The following is a 14,764-nucleotide window of genomic DNA, read 5'->3' on the forward strand; positions in this document are numbered from 1 at the left end:
AGACATAGGCAGAGGGAGAAGCAGGCTCCCTGCAGAACTTAATCCCAGGAACCTGAGATCACAACCTGAGCCAAAGGCAGACGCTCAATCACAGAGCCACCCAGTTGCCCCCTGGAGTCTTTTTTATTTTCAAAACCGGTACCCATCTGTTCTCAGACAATGGTTACCCTGGCCCTAGCTCCACTGGGCTGGGTTGCACTCGATGGGAAAGCATCAAGAAATTCATAGAGATACAGACCTGAAAGACAGAGCCACATGTTTTGATCTGTATTTCACTGCTTAACACCCAGCACCAAGCTCCGGGCATACCACGTAGAAGGCCCTGAATAACCCACTTGTTGGATGACTGGATAATTGTATTCCCTTGGCAGAATCAAACGCGGGTCACATGTGTAGTTAGTATTTATTGTGATTAAGAGGAAAAGACGGAAAAAAAGAGACTCCTGAGTGAGTTTTTCTGTTTGTTCTGTTTCTTCTATCAAATAGATACAGACATTGGGGGCTTTAGCATGAAAGACTTTGGGGGATGAATAAAAGCACAGCGCCCTCCCTATTCTGCGGGGCTCAAAGGCAGTGGCGGCCAGTTACCACATTTATAGACCCCCCCCCCCCCCGTTAGGGGTGAACTGTTCCAAATGTTGCCCTGGCCATGCCCAGGTCAGAATCCAGGAATGCTGTGGGTGGCTTTCAAGGCAGCAGGGGTCACTTGGACGCTGAAGACGGAAATGGGGTCAGCAGTGCAGAGAAGGTTCTGTGTAGGTCAGATAGAGAGCCCAACGCTTTTCAGTGGAATGGACCTTCCGGCCTCTTCCTGCCCCACCTTGTGACCCTCCAAGGTGCTCACTCATCCATCCAAGGCTATGAGGCACCTCGTACCCACCATTTACTTTCTAGCCAACTTCACCCTGGCTTGTGCTCCAGGTTCTCGAATGAACGGCTTCTGCAGAGATCACTGTTGTAACTGCTCAAGTCACTTGCTGGGCCCCTGCACGCCTTTCAGTTCTGTTGACCTCTCACTGCTCCCAACTGTTTATTCTGTGGCTTCCAAGACCACTGTTTGCCCAGTTAGCTCACTTAGCCCACCGGGGCGGGGGGGCAGGCCAGGGTCCCCCTCTCCCCCTCACCCCAGATCCAGTCCAGCCCTGAGTCCCGCCTGGGGGACTGTGTAGCATCCTGGGTGGATATTGTGTCCATTTCTGTTCTCTTCTTGCACTCACTAACACCACCGCAGGTGTGCAAAAGCCAACTCAGGTGCCTTCCTGCCCCCTGTCTCATCCCTGCCCCTAAATCCGTTTCGCCTGCTGCTGCTGTAGTGATCTTCCTAAAACACACAACAGATCATGTTTCCCCTCTGCCAACGATGTGCTTCTCACCACGACTTCCTCAGTGTGTGGCTCAGGGCTCTGTCGCCGGGCCTGGGGGGCTCCCCTGCCTCCCCTTACGCTGCCCCCGCTCTGTTCTGGGAGATTTTTGTCCTGGTGGTTCTTCGTGCTGGTGGTTCCCACCCAGCCCTCTCTGTCTTCCTTGCCTCCCCGATGTTCTTCCTTTACTGGCACCCCCTTCTCACCCTTTCTTCACCTGGCTGACTCTCTTGCACCCTGTATACTCAGGTCATGCACCAGCTCCCCCACCAGCCTTCCCTGGGATCCCCAGTTAGGACTCTGGGCCTGTCCATGCTCTCAGGGCATCATCTAGTGCCTTTCTCTCTCACTCTCTTGAAATCATGTCATGCGACACTGGAAGGTTCTACTGGCGTGGCTGTTTCTGAATGACACTCCCCTCTGAATCTAGGGGCCATGTCCTGTCCATCTTGGTGCCCTCAGTAGCTAGGACAGTGCTGCACACACTAGGGACTCATTACATGTGTTCTGAACCAGACAGAATGGAGATAAGGAAGTGTCGAGAATTCCCTCCGTTTCTGCCTTTGCCTTTGGCCCCTTTTTGGTTCCCTTCTAAAGGTTCTGGGGTCTGATCGCTCACCTGTGTTTGACTATCGCTGTTAAGGGAGACTTGAGGCCTCCCCTTAAAGGGGGCTTTGGTGGTTGCAGATGCAGCTCAATGTTGTCTGGACAGGGTCAGCGGCCACCACTTACAGGTGACTGCCCTCTGGGACTCAGGCTTCTACCAGGGCATCCCCATCACTGCCAGGGAACAGATTCTGGTCCTTCCAGAAGAAAGGACCTTACTCACCTTCCCCGTGGGGGCCTTCATCACCACGCCCCCACCTGCTAGTGGCTGAGGAAGCCCACTTATGGGGACAGGTGTGTGACATTTGAGGGACTACCGTGTGGCCTCAACTACCCTATTTTCCAGGACACCTCTCGTGCTGTACATGCAGACAGCCTGGTAATAATGTATTCCTTAAAACATCAGTCTCCCAACGACCGTAATTACAAGGCGTGTGTCCACTCTCGGGCTTTGTCAGGATCTGAGCTCAGTGCTTGTCGCAGCGAAGCTTAAATTCATTTACTGGTGAGATTCTCTTGCAGCGAATATCATATAAACTAGGCCCCCTGGTCAGTCACCACACTTCTGAATCCTGCCTCCCTCTGTCCCTCTGGGTCACAGATAGTTTGCTTTTTGCCAATGAGATCTGGGCACAGCTGGTCGACGCAACTCTTGTTCCAGATGGCCCATTTGGAAGCCTTGCCAGCATGACAAGCATCACCTGGTCTTTTAGCATGCTTTTCCCTTGGTCACATTTCTCTTTCCATAGCCCTGCTCTCATGAGGTTAGCCCAAGAGATAGTCTCAATCTTTCCTAAAGACACAAATTTGCGCTCTGCAAAGGTGAGCCATGGAGCTGTGGGGGGAAAAGAATTGGGGATCACAGCCTGAGGCCCAACGAAGCCTGTCCCCGGCAGATCCAAACGGCTGTCTTTCTCCAATGACAATTTGCCAGCTGTGGTTTCCCTTCTAACACAGGCGTCTTCGCTGCCTCCTGCATTTTCTGTAGGTGGCAGGTCCTGGATCCTATCCCGCCATAGTTCCAGGACTATTGTGTGGCTTTCTCAACGGGGGCCAACCCGGTGGGAGTTCACTCCTCTGACTTGGAGAAGGCCAGTCTTATCGGGGTGGTGAATGTAACGTATTCCCACTTAGGCACTTTGTTCAAACAAAGTTGCAGTGTCCCGTGGAATAGCAGCCCAAATAGCAGCGAGGTTAGATGTAGGTGGTCTCGGGCGTTGGGAGCTTTGGAACCACAGGCATCCCACATAACATGCTGGCTTTATAATAGAGTCACTCAGAGCCTCTCACAGACCCTGTTTTCAAGGAGGGAGCAGAGTGAACAGAGCAGGCTTTGTGCAGCTCCGGGCGGGGTGCTGACATCACCGGGCCCCCTCCTGTGGGGGGATGCCGACTGTCACTGTGGGCATGGACCATCACTCTTGAACTTGTCTGCTTCAAGAGCCTCTAGGTGGAGGTTTTTCTTGTCCTTTTAATGCCAAACAGCTGCAGAGGTGGGCCTGATTTTATCTGTGTATCCGATGACCTTCTCCTCCTCTTTGGGCTTCAGACCAACCTTTGGGCCCCAGAAACTATTGGAAGGGATCAAGTGCGATGATAGTTTACTCTCTCTGCTTCCCACCCATATCCTGTCCTTCCTCCTCACCTTTTTTCTCCATATTCCTTTGTTTCGATCAGTTACGTGGCAGTCCTGCTGAGCGGCCCTGGGTTCTGCCCCGAGCCCAGTGCTCCGGCCCTGGCACCACTCAGATAATGGCAGTCATTTCACCTTACTGGTTCAGATGACGCCACCACCCATTTGTAGAGCGACTCGCGGGTTTCCAGGGGCTCCCCCACCCAAATCTCCTTGGAAAGAGCTAGGTTGGTTTATCTTGCAACTCACATCATTGCTGGCCACCTCCTCCTGTCAACTAGGAATTGGTGACAGTTGGAGGCACAGAAATGGGGCCAGAAAGATGACAAGGCACCTTGGAGATGTCAGTCTGGGGCACGCAGGTCAGAAGCAGAGAGCAGACTGCTTCCAGTGTTCCTATATCTTTGAGACCTCTCCTCTCAATTCTGCATCTGGCAGCAGATTCTTTCCAGAACTGGATATGCTTTTCTTGTACAGTGTTGTCTGCCAAAGATTGGGCGATATGGTATGTGTGTGTGTGTGTGTGTGTGTGTGTGTGGTGAGAGAGAGAGAGAGAGAGAGAGAGAGAGAGAGAGAGTCCAGGGCAGACAGGGGCCGGGGCAGGTACCAAGGGTCCTGTGGAGTCTGCACTGGGGTGGTAGACAGTGACCCCTCACTGTGACCGCTCCCTCATGCTATTTGTCCCTCTCTTTCGGCAGGTCTGTGCGTGATGAGCGCAGCGTCCATCTACACGGTGAGGCACCCAGAATGGCATTTCAACTCTGACTACGCCTATGGCTTCACCTACATCCTGGCCTGGGTGGCCTTCCCGCTGGCCCTTCTCAGCGGTGTCATATACGTGATCTTGCGGAAACGTGAATGAGGCGCCCAGACAGTTGGTCTGAGGCACTGAGCATACATAGGGAAAGGGAGGAAATAAACCAGAAACCTGAAAAAAAAAAAAAAAAAAAAAAGAGCTAGCCAAAAAACCCAAACTCAAACCAAACCAAACAGAAAGCAGTCGAGGGGGGGGGGGTTAGTGTTGATTGAAGATGTATATAATATCTACGGTTTATAAAACCTATTTATAACACTTTTTACATATATGTACATAGTATTGTTTGCTTTTTATGTTGACCATCAGCCTTGTGTTGAATCTTAAAGACGTAGCTAAGGAACTTGACATCTTAACCGTATAATCAAGCTCAGTAGTTTTGTTCTGTGTTTTGTTCTTTTTGTTTTGCCCGGACATACAATAACTCCATCTTGCCCCTTCCCTTTTATCTGAAAGAAGATACCTCCCTTCCGCTCCACCTCATTCAGAAAACCGAAGTGTGGGTAGAAACCCCTGAATGGCCAAAACCCCTTAAACTGTGCGGGACCCAGTGCATTGTGCACAGAGACGGGCACTGCCCAGGCCTCCGTGCGAAGCCTCCCACTCACATGGATAAAACCCCCAAACTGGAGCCCTCGGCAAAAACAACAGCTTGTGGCTTTGGAATACTTGCCCTTGATGGTGGGTGTCTCAGTCACACGTCTAGATGAGAAATCGGTGACAACGAACCTATGAAATGGTGCTATGTATTTACCATTCCTTATTATCACTAATCATCTAAACTACTCACTGGAAATTCAATTAACGATTTTACGACATAAAGTAGAATGGAGACCTGAATAATTCTGTGTAATATAAATGGTTTATAACTGCTTTTGTACCTAGCTAGGCTGCAGTTATTACAATAATAAATGAATAATAAACACAGCCTTCATTGCTCCTACATTCTTCTTACGGTCGGAGCATGAGGACAAGCCTCTGGACCCCCTGGGACAGCGCATTCCCAGGGCTCAGCTGGGTCTAGACTGTTCTCTGCCTCCAAGGACTGTCTGGCAATGACTTGTATTGGCCACCAACTGTAGATGTATATACGGTGCCCTTCTGATGCTAAGACTCCAGACCTTTTTTTTTTTCGGCTTTGCTTTTTCTGATTTTATACCAACTGTGTGGACTAAGATGCATTAAAATAAACATCAGAGTAACTCACTGATCTCTCCTGGGATTTTGTGGGGACCTCGGTGGGGGTGGGATGTGTGTTTCAGAGCGGAGAGAGGAGCTGCAGCAGAGAGCAAGGTTGAGCTCATGGTCGAGGTTGCACTTTGGCTTGGCTTTCTTTATAGACTACAGGGAGCATGTCATGCCTCCCATAAGCCTATGCAAGATGTCTGCTAATTGGGGAGGCCTGGGAGTTGCAGCTGAAACAAACTGTAAATGGGCTGGAAGGGACTTGAATGTTTGTTTAGCTCAGCCCTCTCTCTCGTGGTCTTTTCTGTGATGAGCCACGTGGGGACCATGGAGGCATGTCATGCATTTGCCTAACCTATGGAGAATGTTGGCGTGAGCAGCACAGTCCCCTGACCTGTAAAAGGAGGGGACGTATGTTTTGGCAGAAAGTCTACATGATGATGACTTGAGGCCACACTTTCAGGTTACTAGGCATCAACTAAGTGCCTGATGTGGTCCTGAGGGAGGGCACAGGCCGACTGTGTCATCTAGCTCCAGTGTTCTGGGGTGTGTCTCACCCGTAGATGTTTTTACCCATTGACATTATATTGCACGTGTGTAAAACATTGAGCTCACGATGCACTCAACGTTGATCCAATTCTCATTGAGTACCTACATTGAACTGGGCATCAGGTATCGAGAAAGGATCATATACACTTTTTAAAAAAGATTTATTTATTTTTGAAATACCATGTGTGGAGAGAGGGGCAAGGGGAGAGGAAGAACGAATCTCAAGCAGACTGTGTGCTGAGCATAGAGCTTGGCACTGGGCTCGCTCCCAGGACCCTGAGATCAGGACCTGAGCCAAAATCAAGAGTCGGATGCTTAACTGACTGAGCTACCCAGGTGCCCCTGGAATCATATACCTCTTAATCACAAAGGGTAATATTTTAGTGAGAGGCATAGGCAAACAATTATATTGTAATGAAGAACATATAGATTAGGCTTCTTGGGTTTGAACCTGCTCTCTGCCCCTTACCAACTGCAGAAGGCTATTCAAACTCTAAGATTCCATTTCCTCATCTGTAAAATGAACATGCCAGTGCCAAATTTATGGGATTGTAGAGATTAAAAAAAGATGGAATATATAAAGTGCTTAGTATAGTGAGCAGTAGGTAGAAAGCCTTCTGTAAATCAGTGGTTATCAGAGATGCAATGTTTGAGGTGTATCACAAGGAGACGTTGATTATTCTGGGAAATTTGCAATTCTAGGCCCAACATTAGAATCTCCCATGCAGGGGCCACCACAGAGATTTGGATTCCTTCTGTCTGTGTTAGGTCCCACCCTGCCTTGATGGATTTAAGGGACCCTGCAGGTGATTACAGTGCGTAGCCAGGATGACCAGCCAGGAGCTAGTCAAGTGCTTTTCAGGACTTCAGTGTGCTGAGGAATCACCTGGGAATCCTATGAAATGCAGATCTGGTTCAGTAGGTCTGGGGTGGGGACTGAGGTTCTTCATTTCCAATTCGTGCCTAAGTGATGCTGATGCTCCTGGTCCATGGACAACACTTTGAGGAGCAAGCGCCAGAATAAAGCCACCTTCAGGCACCTCGTGCTCTTGTGTCTTTGAACATCTATGATGGGAAGGCCTCCCCCTTTCCAGGTTTTCAATGATGATAAGCTAACTCTGCTTGTGACTTGGAGAGATGGGGTCAGGTGGCACAGATTGCTACAGGAGCATGTGAGACAAGTAATTGGGAAAACTAGGGACTTCAGGAGCTTGTACCTTGAAAAGTATACTTTCATTTCATAAACCTTCCTTTATAATATTTACCTAAAAATTAAAAATGTATACATGTAAGAATAAAGAAAATCAAAAGTGGCCCAAATCTCCCCACCTAAGTAATATTTTGGCAAAAAAAAATATTTTGGCAAAAAAAAAATAGTTTGGCATTGTAACATCCTAAAGACATCTAGGGGGAAAAATAATGTGTGAAAGCCTCTTTCTGCCCTCCCCAGTCTCTTGCCAAAGATAACCTATAAAACATAGCTTATGATGTCTTCCATGAAAAAAGACAATGCCCATATATAGAAATCCATAAGTATTTAAAAACTGTACACCAAAGTGGGGGTACTTGGGTGGCTCAGTTGGTTAGGTGTCTAACTCTTGATTTCAGCTCAGGTCTTGCACTCAGGATCATGAGTTTGAGCCTGACATTGGACTCCACACTGGGCATGGAGCCTACTTAAAAAAAATAATGTATACCAAAGGGATCAAACTGCTTATGCTGTTCTGTATCATGCTGTTCTTTTCATATCAGCATATACTTCATTATTTTCAATGAGCTCAGTTTAATTCTTTCAAAATTCTGCATTAGTATTTTATTGTGTAGCTATACCAACCTTACTGAGCCTTGGCTCAAAGATTTTTGCCTGGGTAGAATAGTTTCTACTCTCCTTCCAAGGAATAGACTTCATCTGTACCAAAGAGTGAAGAAGTTCAAGCCTCAAGGTGCTCTCAAGAATAATGGAAGTGCTGGGGGAAGACTGTGAGAGGAGATTCAAGACACACTCTAAACTGTAGGCTAGTTGGTTTGCAGGAGAGAACAAGAGAACCCTACAGATCGAAGGAACCCTCTGGAATCAGAACAAAAAATCAAACCTTGACTTCAAAAACTATTCCTTTAAAGGAGTAAGGATTGACTGGATTAGTTTGTAGATCAATTTATGTATTTTAAGATTTTATTTATTTATTCATGAGAGACACACAGAGAGAGGCTGAGACATAGGCAGAGGGAGAAGCAGGTTCCCAGTGGGGAGCCCAATGTGGGACTTGATCCCAGAACCCCAGATCATGACCTGAGGCAAAGGCACACGCTCAACCACTGAGCCACCCAGGCATCCCTGTAGATCAGTTCATGACCCAGGACATTGTTGAAAACAGTGGAGAAGCCAGCAGTAAATCAATGGGGTCTAACAGTGGGATGTGGTCTGGAAAATAGAGAAAGAGAAGCTTCCTGAATCTCTTGACATCCCAGGGTGACAATGAGCATTCCAAAGCTGTGCTTCCCTGAAGAACAACATCAGAGGCTAAACACTGGAGAGGAAAGAGATCTCACTAAAATAATCTAATCAGTTACTGAATACAAGCATACCTCATTTTATTGTGCTTCTCTTTGCAGATCTTGAATTTTTTTACAAATTGAAGGTCTGTGACACTCTGCGTTGAACAAGTCTATCAGCACCATTTTCCCAACAGTATTGGGTCATTTTGTGTCATTATATCATATTTTGATAATTTTAGCCATATTTCAAACTTTTTCATTATCACATTTGTTATGGTGATCTGTGACCAGTGATTATGATTTGCTCAAAGCTCAGATGGTAGCATTTTTTAGCAGGAAATTATTTTAAAGTGTATCCATTAGGTTTCATATGTATAACATCATTGCACACTTAGTAGACTACAGTAGCGTAAACACAATTTTTATATGCATAGGGAAACAAAAAAACCCACTTGACTTGCTTTATTATGATATTTGCTTGATTGTGGTGGCCTGAAACAGGACCTGTCATATGAGGTATGCTTGTAATTAAACAAACGAATAACAGTAGCAGAGTAGGGAGAGCCATATCCAGAGTTGCTATAATATATTTATTTATTATCTAAAATATCCAGTTTCCAACAAAAAATTATGAGGCATGTGAAGAAACAGGAAATATGACCCATACACCAGAAAAAAAGCAGAAAAACTGTCCATGAGAGAGACTAGATGTCAGATTTATCAGAAAAAGACTTTAAAGTAGTCATCATAAACATGTTCACACAATGAAAGGAAATCATGATTAAAGAAGTAATTGAAGGTATGATAACAATTTGCATCAGATAAAGAATATCAATAAAGAGATGGAAATTATGAAAAAGGAACAAGTGGAATTATGTTGTTGAAAAGTACAATAATGCAAAAATCATGACATCTCAATCAATAGACTTAGAAAAATCATTTGACAAAATCCAATGCTCTTTCATGATAAAAAAATCCAACAAAATAGGAATAAGAAGATATCCACAACCTAATAAAGAACATCTATAAAAAAAACCATGCCTCACATCCTATTTATTGGAAAAATATTGAATACCTCCCCTTTAATATCAGGAACAAGACAAGGATGTCTGTCTGTGATTACAACCTCTATTTAACATTACCTTGGAGGTTCAGCTAGGACAATTAAGAAAATTAGGTTAAAAAAATCAAGATTAAAATGGAAGACTAAAATTATCTCTATTTACAAATAAATGATCATGTATACAGAAAATCCTAAGTAATCCAATAAAAGCTCTTAGAATAAATGAATTTAGCAGAAGCAGGACAAAATGTCAATGTACAAAAATCTATTGTATTTCTATATTTGCAATGAACAATTCAAAAATGAAATAAGAATGCAATTCCACTTAGGATAGCATTTATTTATTTATTTTTTCAACCAACAAGTTTTTATTGGGTTCTTGTAATGTCAGCCAACTCTTGCTTGTGGAAGAGTTTTTCCTGTTACGTTTTGTAATTTTGGATCATAAACTCATCCTCAGCAAGGTTTTATGCATGAGAATATTGTGCATCTTTGGATGAGAGTATGCCCCAGTGGTATCACTGGCCCACAGTATTATTATTATTATTATTATTATTATTATTATTTTTTTTTTTTTATTATAAATTAATTTTTATTGGTGTTCAATTTACCAACATACAGAATAACACCCAGTGCTCATCCCGTCAAGTGTCCCCCTCCGTGCCCGTCACCCATTCACCCCCACCCCCCGCCCTCCTCCCCTTCCACCACCCCTAGTTCATTTCCCAGAGTTAGAAGTCTTTATGTTCTGTGTCCCTTTCTGATATCTCCCACACATTTCTTCTCCCTTCTAGGATAGCATTTAAAAAGATAAAGTACTTAGGAATAAATTTATCAAAAAAGGTACAAAACTTATAGTGAGAATTCTAGAACAGTGATGAAGACATTAAAGACAATCTAAATAATTGGAAAAATATCCATGTTTATGGATCAGATAATTTAACATTGGTAAGATGGAATGCTCCTGAATTGTTCATATTTTCAAGGCAATTTCCATCAGAATCCCAGCTGACTTCTTTATAGAAATTCACAAGCTATTCTCCTTTTTTTTAAGATTTTATTTATTTATTTATTTATGAGAGACACAGAGAGAGAGGCAGAGATTTAGGCAGAGGGAGAAGCAGATTCCCTGCAGGGAGCCCGATGCAGGACTCGATCCCAGGACCCCAAGATCATGCCCTGAGCCAAAGGCAGATGCTCAACCACTGAGCCACCCAGGGACCTCTCACAAGCTGTTTCTAGAATTCAAATAGAATGACAGAAAATCCAAAATAACCCAAACAATCTTGCAGAAGAGCATAGTAGGAGGAACTCCTAATTCCTGATTTCAAAACTTGCTACACAAAGCAATGGTAGTCAAGACAGTGCAGTACTAGCCCAACAATAGATATATAGGTCAGTGGAATATAGTTGAAAATCTAGAAGTAAACCCACATATCTGTGATGGTATATCATAAACCCACATATACTTGATCACATTCTATGATCAACTGGTCAGCTAATGAGGAAAAGAATAGTCTCTTCAACAAACAGGGCTGGAACAACTAAACATCCACATGCAAAAAAAAATTAAGTTGGACCTTTATTTAACAGCATATATAAAAATTAGCTCAAAAAGGATGAAAGACCTAAATTTAAGAGCTAAAACTATAAAACTCTTGAGGAAAACTTGGGAGTAATCTTCATGACTTTGGGTTTGGCAAAGATTCTTAGATATGATGCCAAAATCATCAGCCAAAAAAGAAAAATTCAATAAAATGGACATCATCAAAATTAAAAGCTATTGTGTTTCAAAGGACACCATCAAGAGAGTGAAAAGATAAACCACTGAATAGAAGATAATATTTGCAAACCCTGTATCTGATATGGGACCTGTATCCAGAATATATTTATAGAGAACCCTTATACTCAATAATAAAAAAAGACAACCCAATTAAAGCATGAGTGAAGGACTTGAATAGACATTTGTCCAAGGAATAAATATAAATGGCACGTAAACACTATTACTCCTTCCTCACCAAATGCTCAGCATTCTAAGTCATTGAGGAAATGAAAATTAAAGCCACAATGGGATACTAGTTTATACCCACTGGTTTAGCTAGAATCAAACAGTCTGATAATTACACGTGTTGTTGAGGATGAGAGAAATTGTAGCCCTCATACACTGATGGTGGCAATGTATATGGCACAACTGGTTTAGGAAACACTCTGTGAGTTCCTCAAAGGATTAAAAGGATGTAGTGTGTTTATTAAACCGTATGACGTAGTGATTTCTGTTCTAGGAATATAGCTGAGAGACATGAACATGCAAAATGCAGAAACTCGTACATAGGTATTTATAGCAGTATTATTCATAACAGCCAAAAGGTAGAAACACCCCAAATGTCCATCGACTGATGAACAGATAAACAAAATGTCATTTATCCACTTTTCAGAACACTATTTGTCCACAAAGAGGTAGGATGTCCTGCTATATGCTACTACATGGGCGAACCTAGGAGAATTTATGTTGCATGAAAGACTACATATTCCACAAAGCAATTTCTTTGAAAGTCCACAGTGGGTAACTAGACAGAGATAGGAAGCAGATCAGTGGCTATTTAAGGCTGGGGAAAGGGGAATGGGGGTGTAGGCTTGTCATAGCTCACAGGTACCATGTTTCCTTGTTGAAGTGATAGATGTGTCCTAAAATTGACTGTCTTGATGGTTGCATATCTTTTCACAGAAGTGAATATACTAAAAAAACAAAGAATTGTACACTTTATTTATTTATTTTATTGTAAAGATTGTATTTATTTGTTCATGAGAGACACACAGAGAGAGGCAGAGACATAGGCAGAGGGAGAAGCCGGCTCCTTACAGAGACCCAGATCTGGGATTCGATTCCAGGACCCCGGGATCATGACCTGAGCCAAAGGCAAACACTCTACCACTGGCCACCCAGGTGACCCAAGAACTATACACTTTAAATGGGAAAAATTAGAGAGGGAGACAAGCCATGAGAGACCCTTAACTCTGGGAAACAAACAAAAGGTTGCAGAAGGGGAGGTGGATAGGGGAAATAGGGTAGCTGGGTGACGGGCACTGAGGAGGCCACTTGATGGGATGAGCACTGGCTGTTATACTATATGTTGGCAAATTACATTTAAATTAAAAATAAAAGATAAAAGATAAAAGGCATGCTATTCATATCATAAAAAAATAAATGGGTTGATTGTATGCTGTGATAATTACATCTCAATAAAGGTGTTAATAAAAAGGAAAAGTGATTGCCATCTGTTCCAGCTGTTCCTAGTTCTCTCATCGAGCCTGTTCTTTCTGTTTGAAAAGGAATACACCTTTGATTCTCCTGGTTTGGGTTATTTATTTATTTATTTATTTATTTATTTATTTATGGGACAAGATTCTTATTCCTTCTGAGCAATCAAAAGCAAGACAGTATGTTGAAGACGAACAGTTAACATCTTTCTTCACTAAAATAATCTCGGGGTTTCCCAGGGGATTGAGCCCTTCTGAGAAATATCTCAATCTTAGGAATTTATACAAATGGAGTTTTGATTAGAAACCACCCTCTTAGCCTGCTTTCTGCTGAGAGCTCAGGGTTGGGGAGGGTACCATTCACAGAACCGCAAATGCAGGGAGGGGAATCGCAACTCAGGGCGGCGGGTGTGCTTGTTCCAATTTCTTTTTTCTCCAGAATCATGTACCTTCATGTCTTAGTAAACTTGAACCTCTAGTTTTGTCTGTAATCCTCCCAAGTGCTACAAATGGCTTCGTCTTTCTGCCCCTAGCATCTGCTTTCAGACAGCTTTTCAATCCTCTTGATCTGCTGCTTATTAATTGGCAAATGGGGAAATTTGGGATTTGTGGTGGGCTCACCTCACTGGGTTTCCTTTTCTCTGATCTGTTGGCTCACGTCCTGGTGGTCTTGGTGTCAAAATGACACTTTCAAACAGATACTGAAAAAATTTTATCCAGATTTTTTTTTAGTTGTTCCCAGCCAGAGGAATTTATCTGCTATAAGCTGCTGTACAAGAAGGCCCTTTTATTTTGAAAACAAAAATTCTTTATTTACCTTGAAAAAGTTTATGTGAAATTTATAAATTTTAGCTGGGAGAAAATCCACATCTTCCTGTGCAGGTTGTAGGGGCCAAGGCCAGGCTGTCCCCAAAATGGGCCACTTTGTCATATTGATTATTTAATTTTTTAAAAATATAAATTATGTGTGTGTGTGAGAGAGAGTGCATGCGCAGAAGCAGGAGGGTCAGAGGGAGAGGGAGAGAGGATCTCAAGCAGACTCCATGCTGAACCCAGACCCCAACGTGGGGCTTGACCTCAGGACCCTGAGATTACAACCTGAGCCAAAAATCAAGAGTCGGCTGCTTAATGGACTGTGCCACCCAGGCTCCCCTATCATATTGATTGATTGATTGATTAATTAATTAATTAAAATATTTTATTTATTTATTCATGAGAGCCGCAGAGAGAGAGAGAGAGAGAGGCAGAGACACAGGCAGAGGGAGAAGCAGGTACCCTGCGGGAAGCCCGATACAGGACCTGATCCCAGGACCCTGGGATCACAACCTAACCCGAAGGCAGACACTCAACCACTGAGCCACCCAGGCATCCCCATATTGATTATTTTAAATAGAAATTACCTAAAAGACAGTCCATGTAGGAAGGACACTTGACTATCCTCCATCCCCCTGAAAACAGGAAATAAATCTCCAGTGTAAAAAAAACACCCTCCATATATTAAGAAGTAAAAAGACATCCTTATCACCAGATAGGGAGTTTAAAGCTGAGAAGGCTGTAAAAACAAACCTTGTTACCTTTTTGCTAATCTACTAACTCAGCCCAAATTTCTTACTGTTAAAACTCCCAACACCTGTTTTCCTTATCTTATACATTTCTCACAAATTTACTGTCTCTGCCTAAAATGTATAAAAACTGCCTGCTTTCATTATTTCTTTGGGTCTCAATTTCATTATTGCACCTCCGTGCATGCATAATAAAACTTTGAGCTTTTTCTTCTGTTAACATGACTCATCTAAATT

The 14,764-nt window shown here is 43.5% G+C and overlaps 1 protein-coding gene across 2 annotated transcripts in view; it reads left to right on the top strand.

Moving 5' to 3' along the window:
- PMP22 (peripheral myelin protein 22) overlaps window positions 1-5,620 on the top strand; it is a 32,383-nt gene extending 26,763 nt beyond the window's left edge. For both annotated transcript variants that reach the window (XM_055306428.1, XM_055306427.1), the window contains exon 5: window positions 4,299-5,620. In XM_055306428.1, the coding sequence (XP_055162403.1) occupies window positions 4,299-4,462 (164 nt within the window). In that variant the 3' untranslated portion in view covers window positions 4,463-5,620. The remainder of the gene's footprint in view (window positions 1-4,298) is intronic.
- Window positions 5,621-14,764: the final 9,144 nt, after the last annotated feature.

Source organism: Nyctereutes procyonoides, unplaced genomic scaffold (assembly GCF_905146905.1).
Source record: "Nyctereutes procyonoides isolate TBG_1078 unplaced genomic scaffold, NYPRO_anot_genome, whole genome shotgun sequence".
Taxonomy (NCBI): Eukaryota; Metazoa; Chordata; class Mammalia; order Carnivora; family Canidae; genus Nyctereutes; species Nyctereutes procyonoides.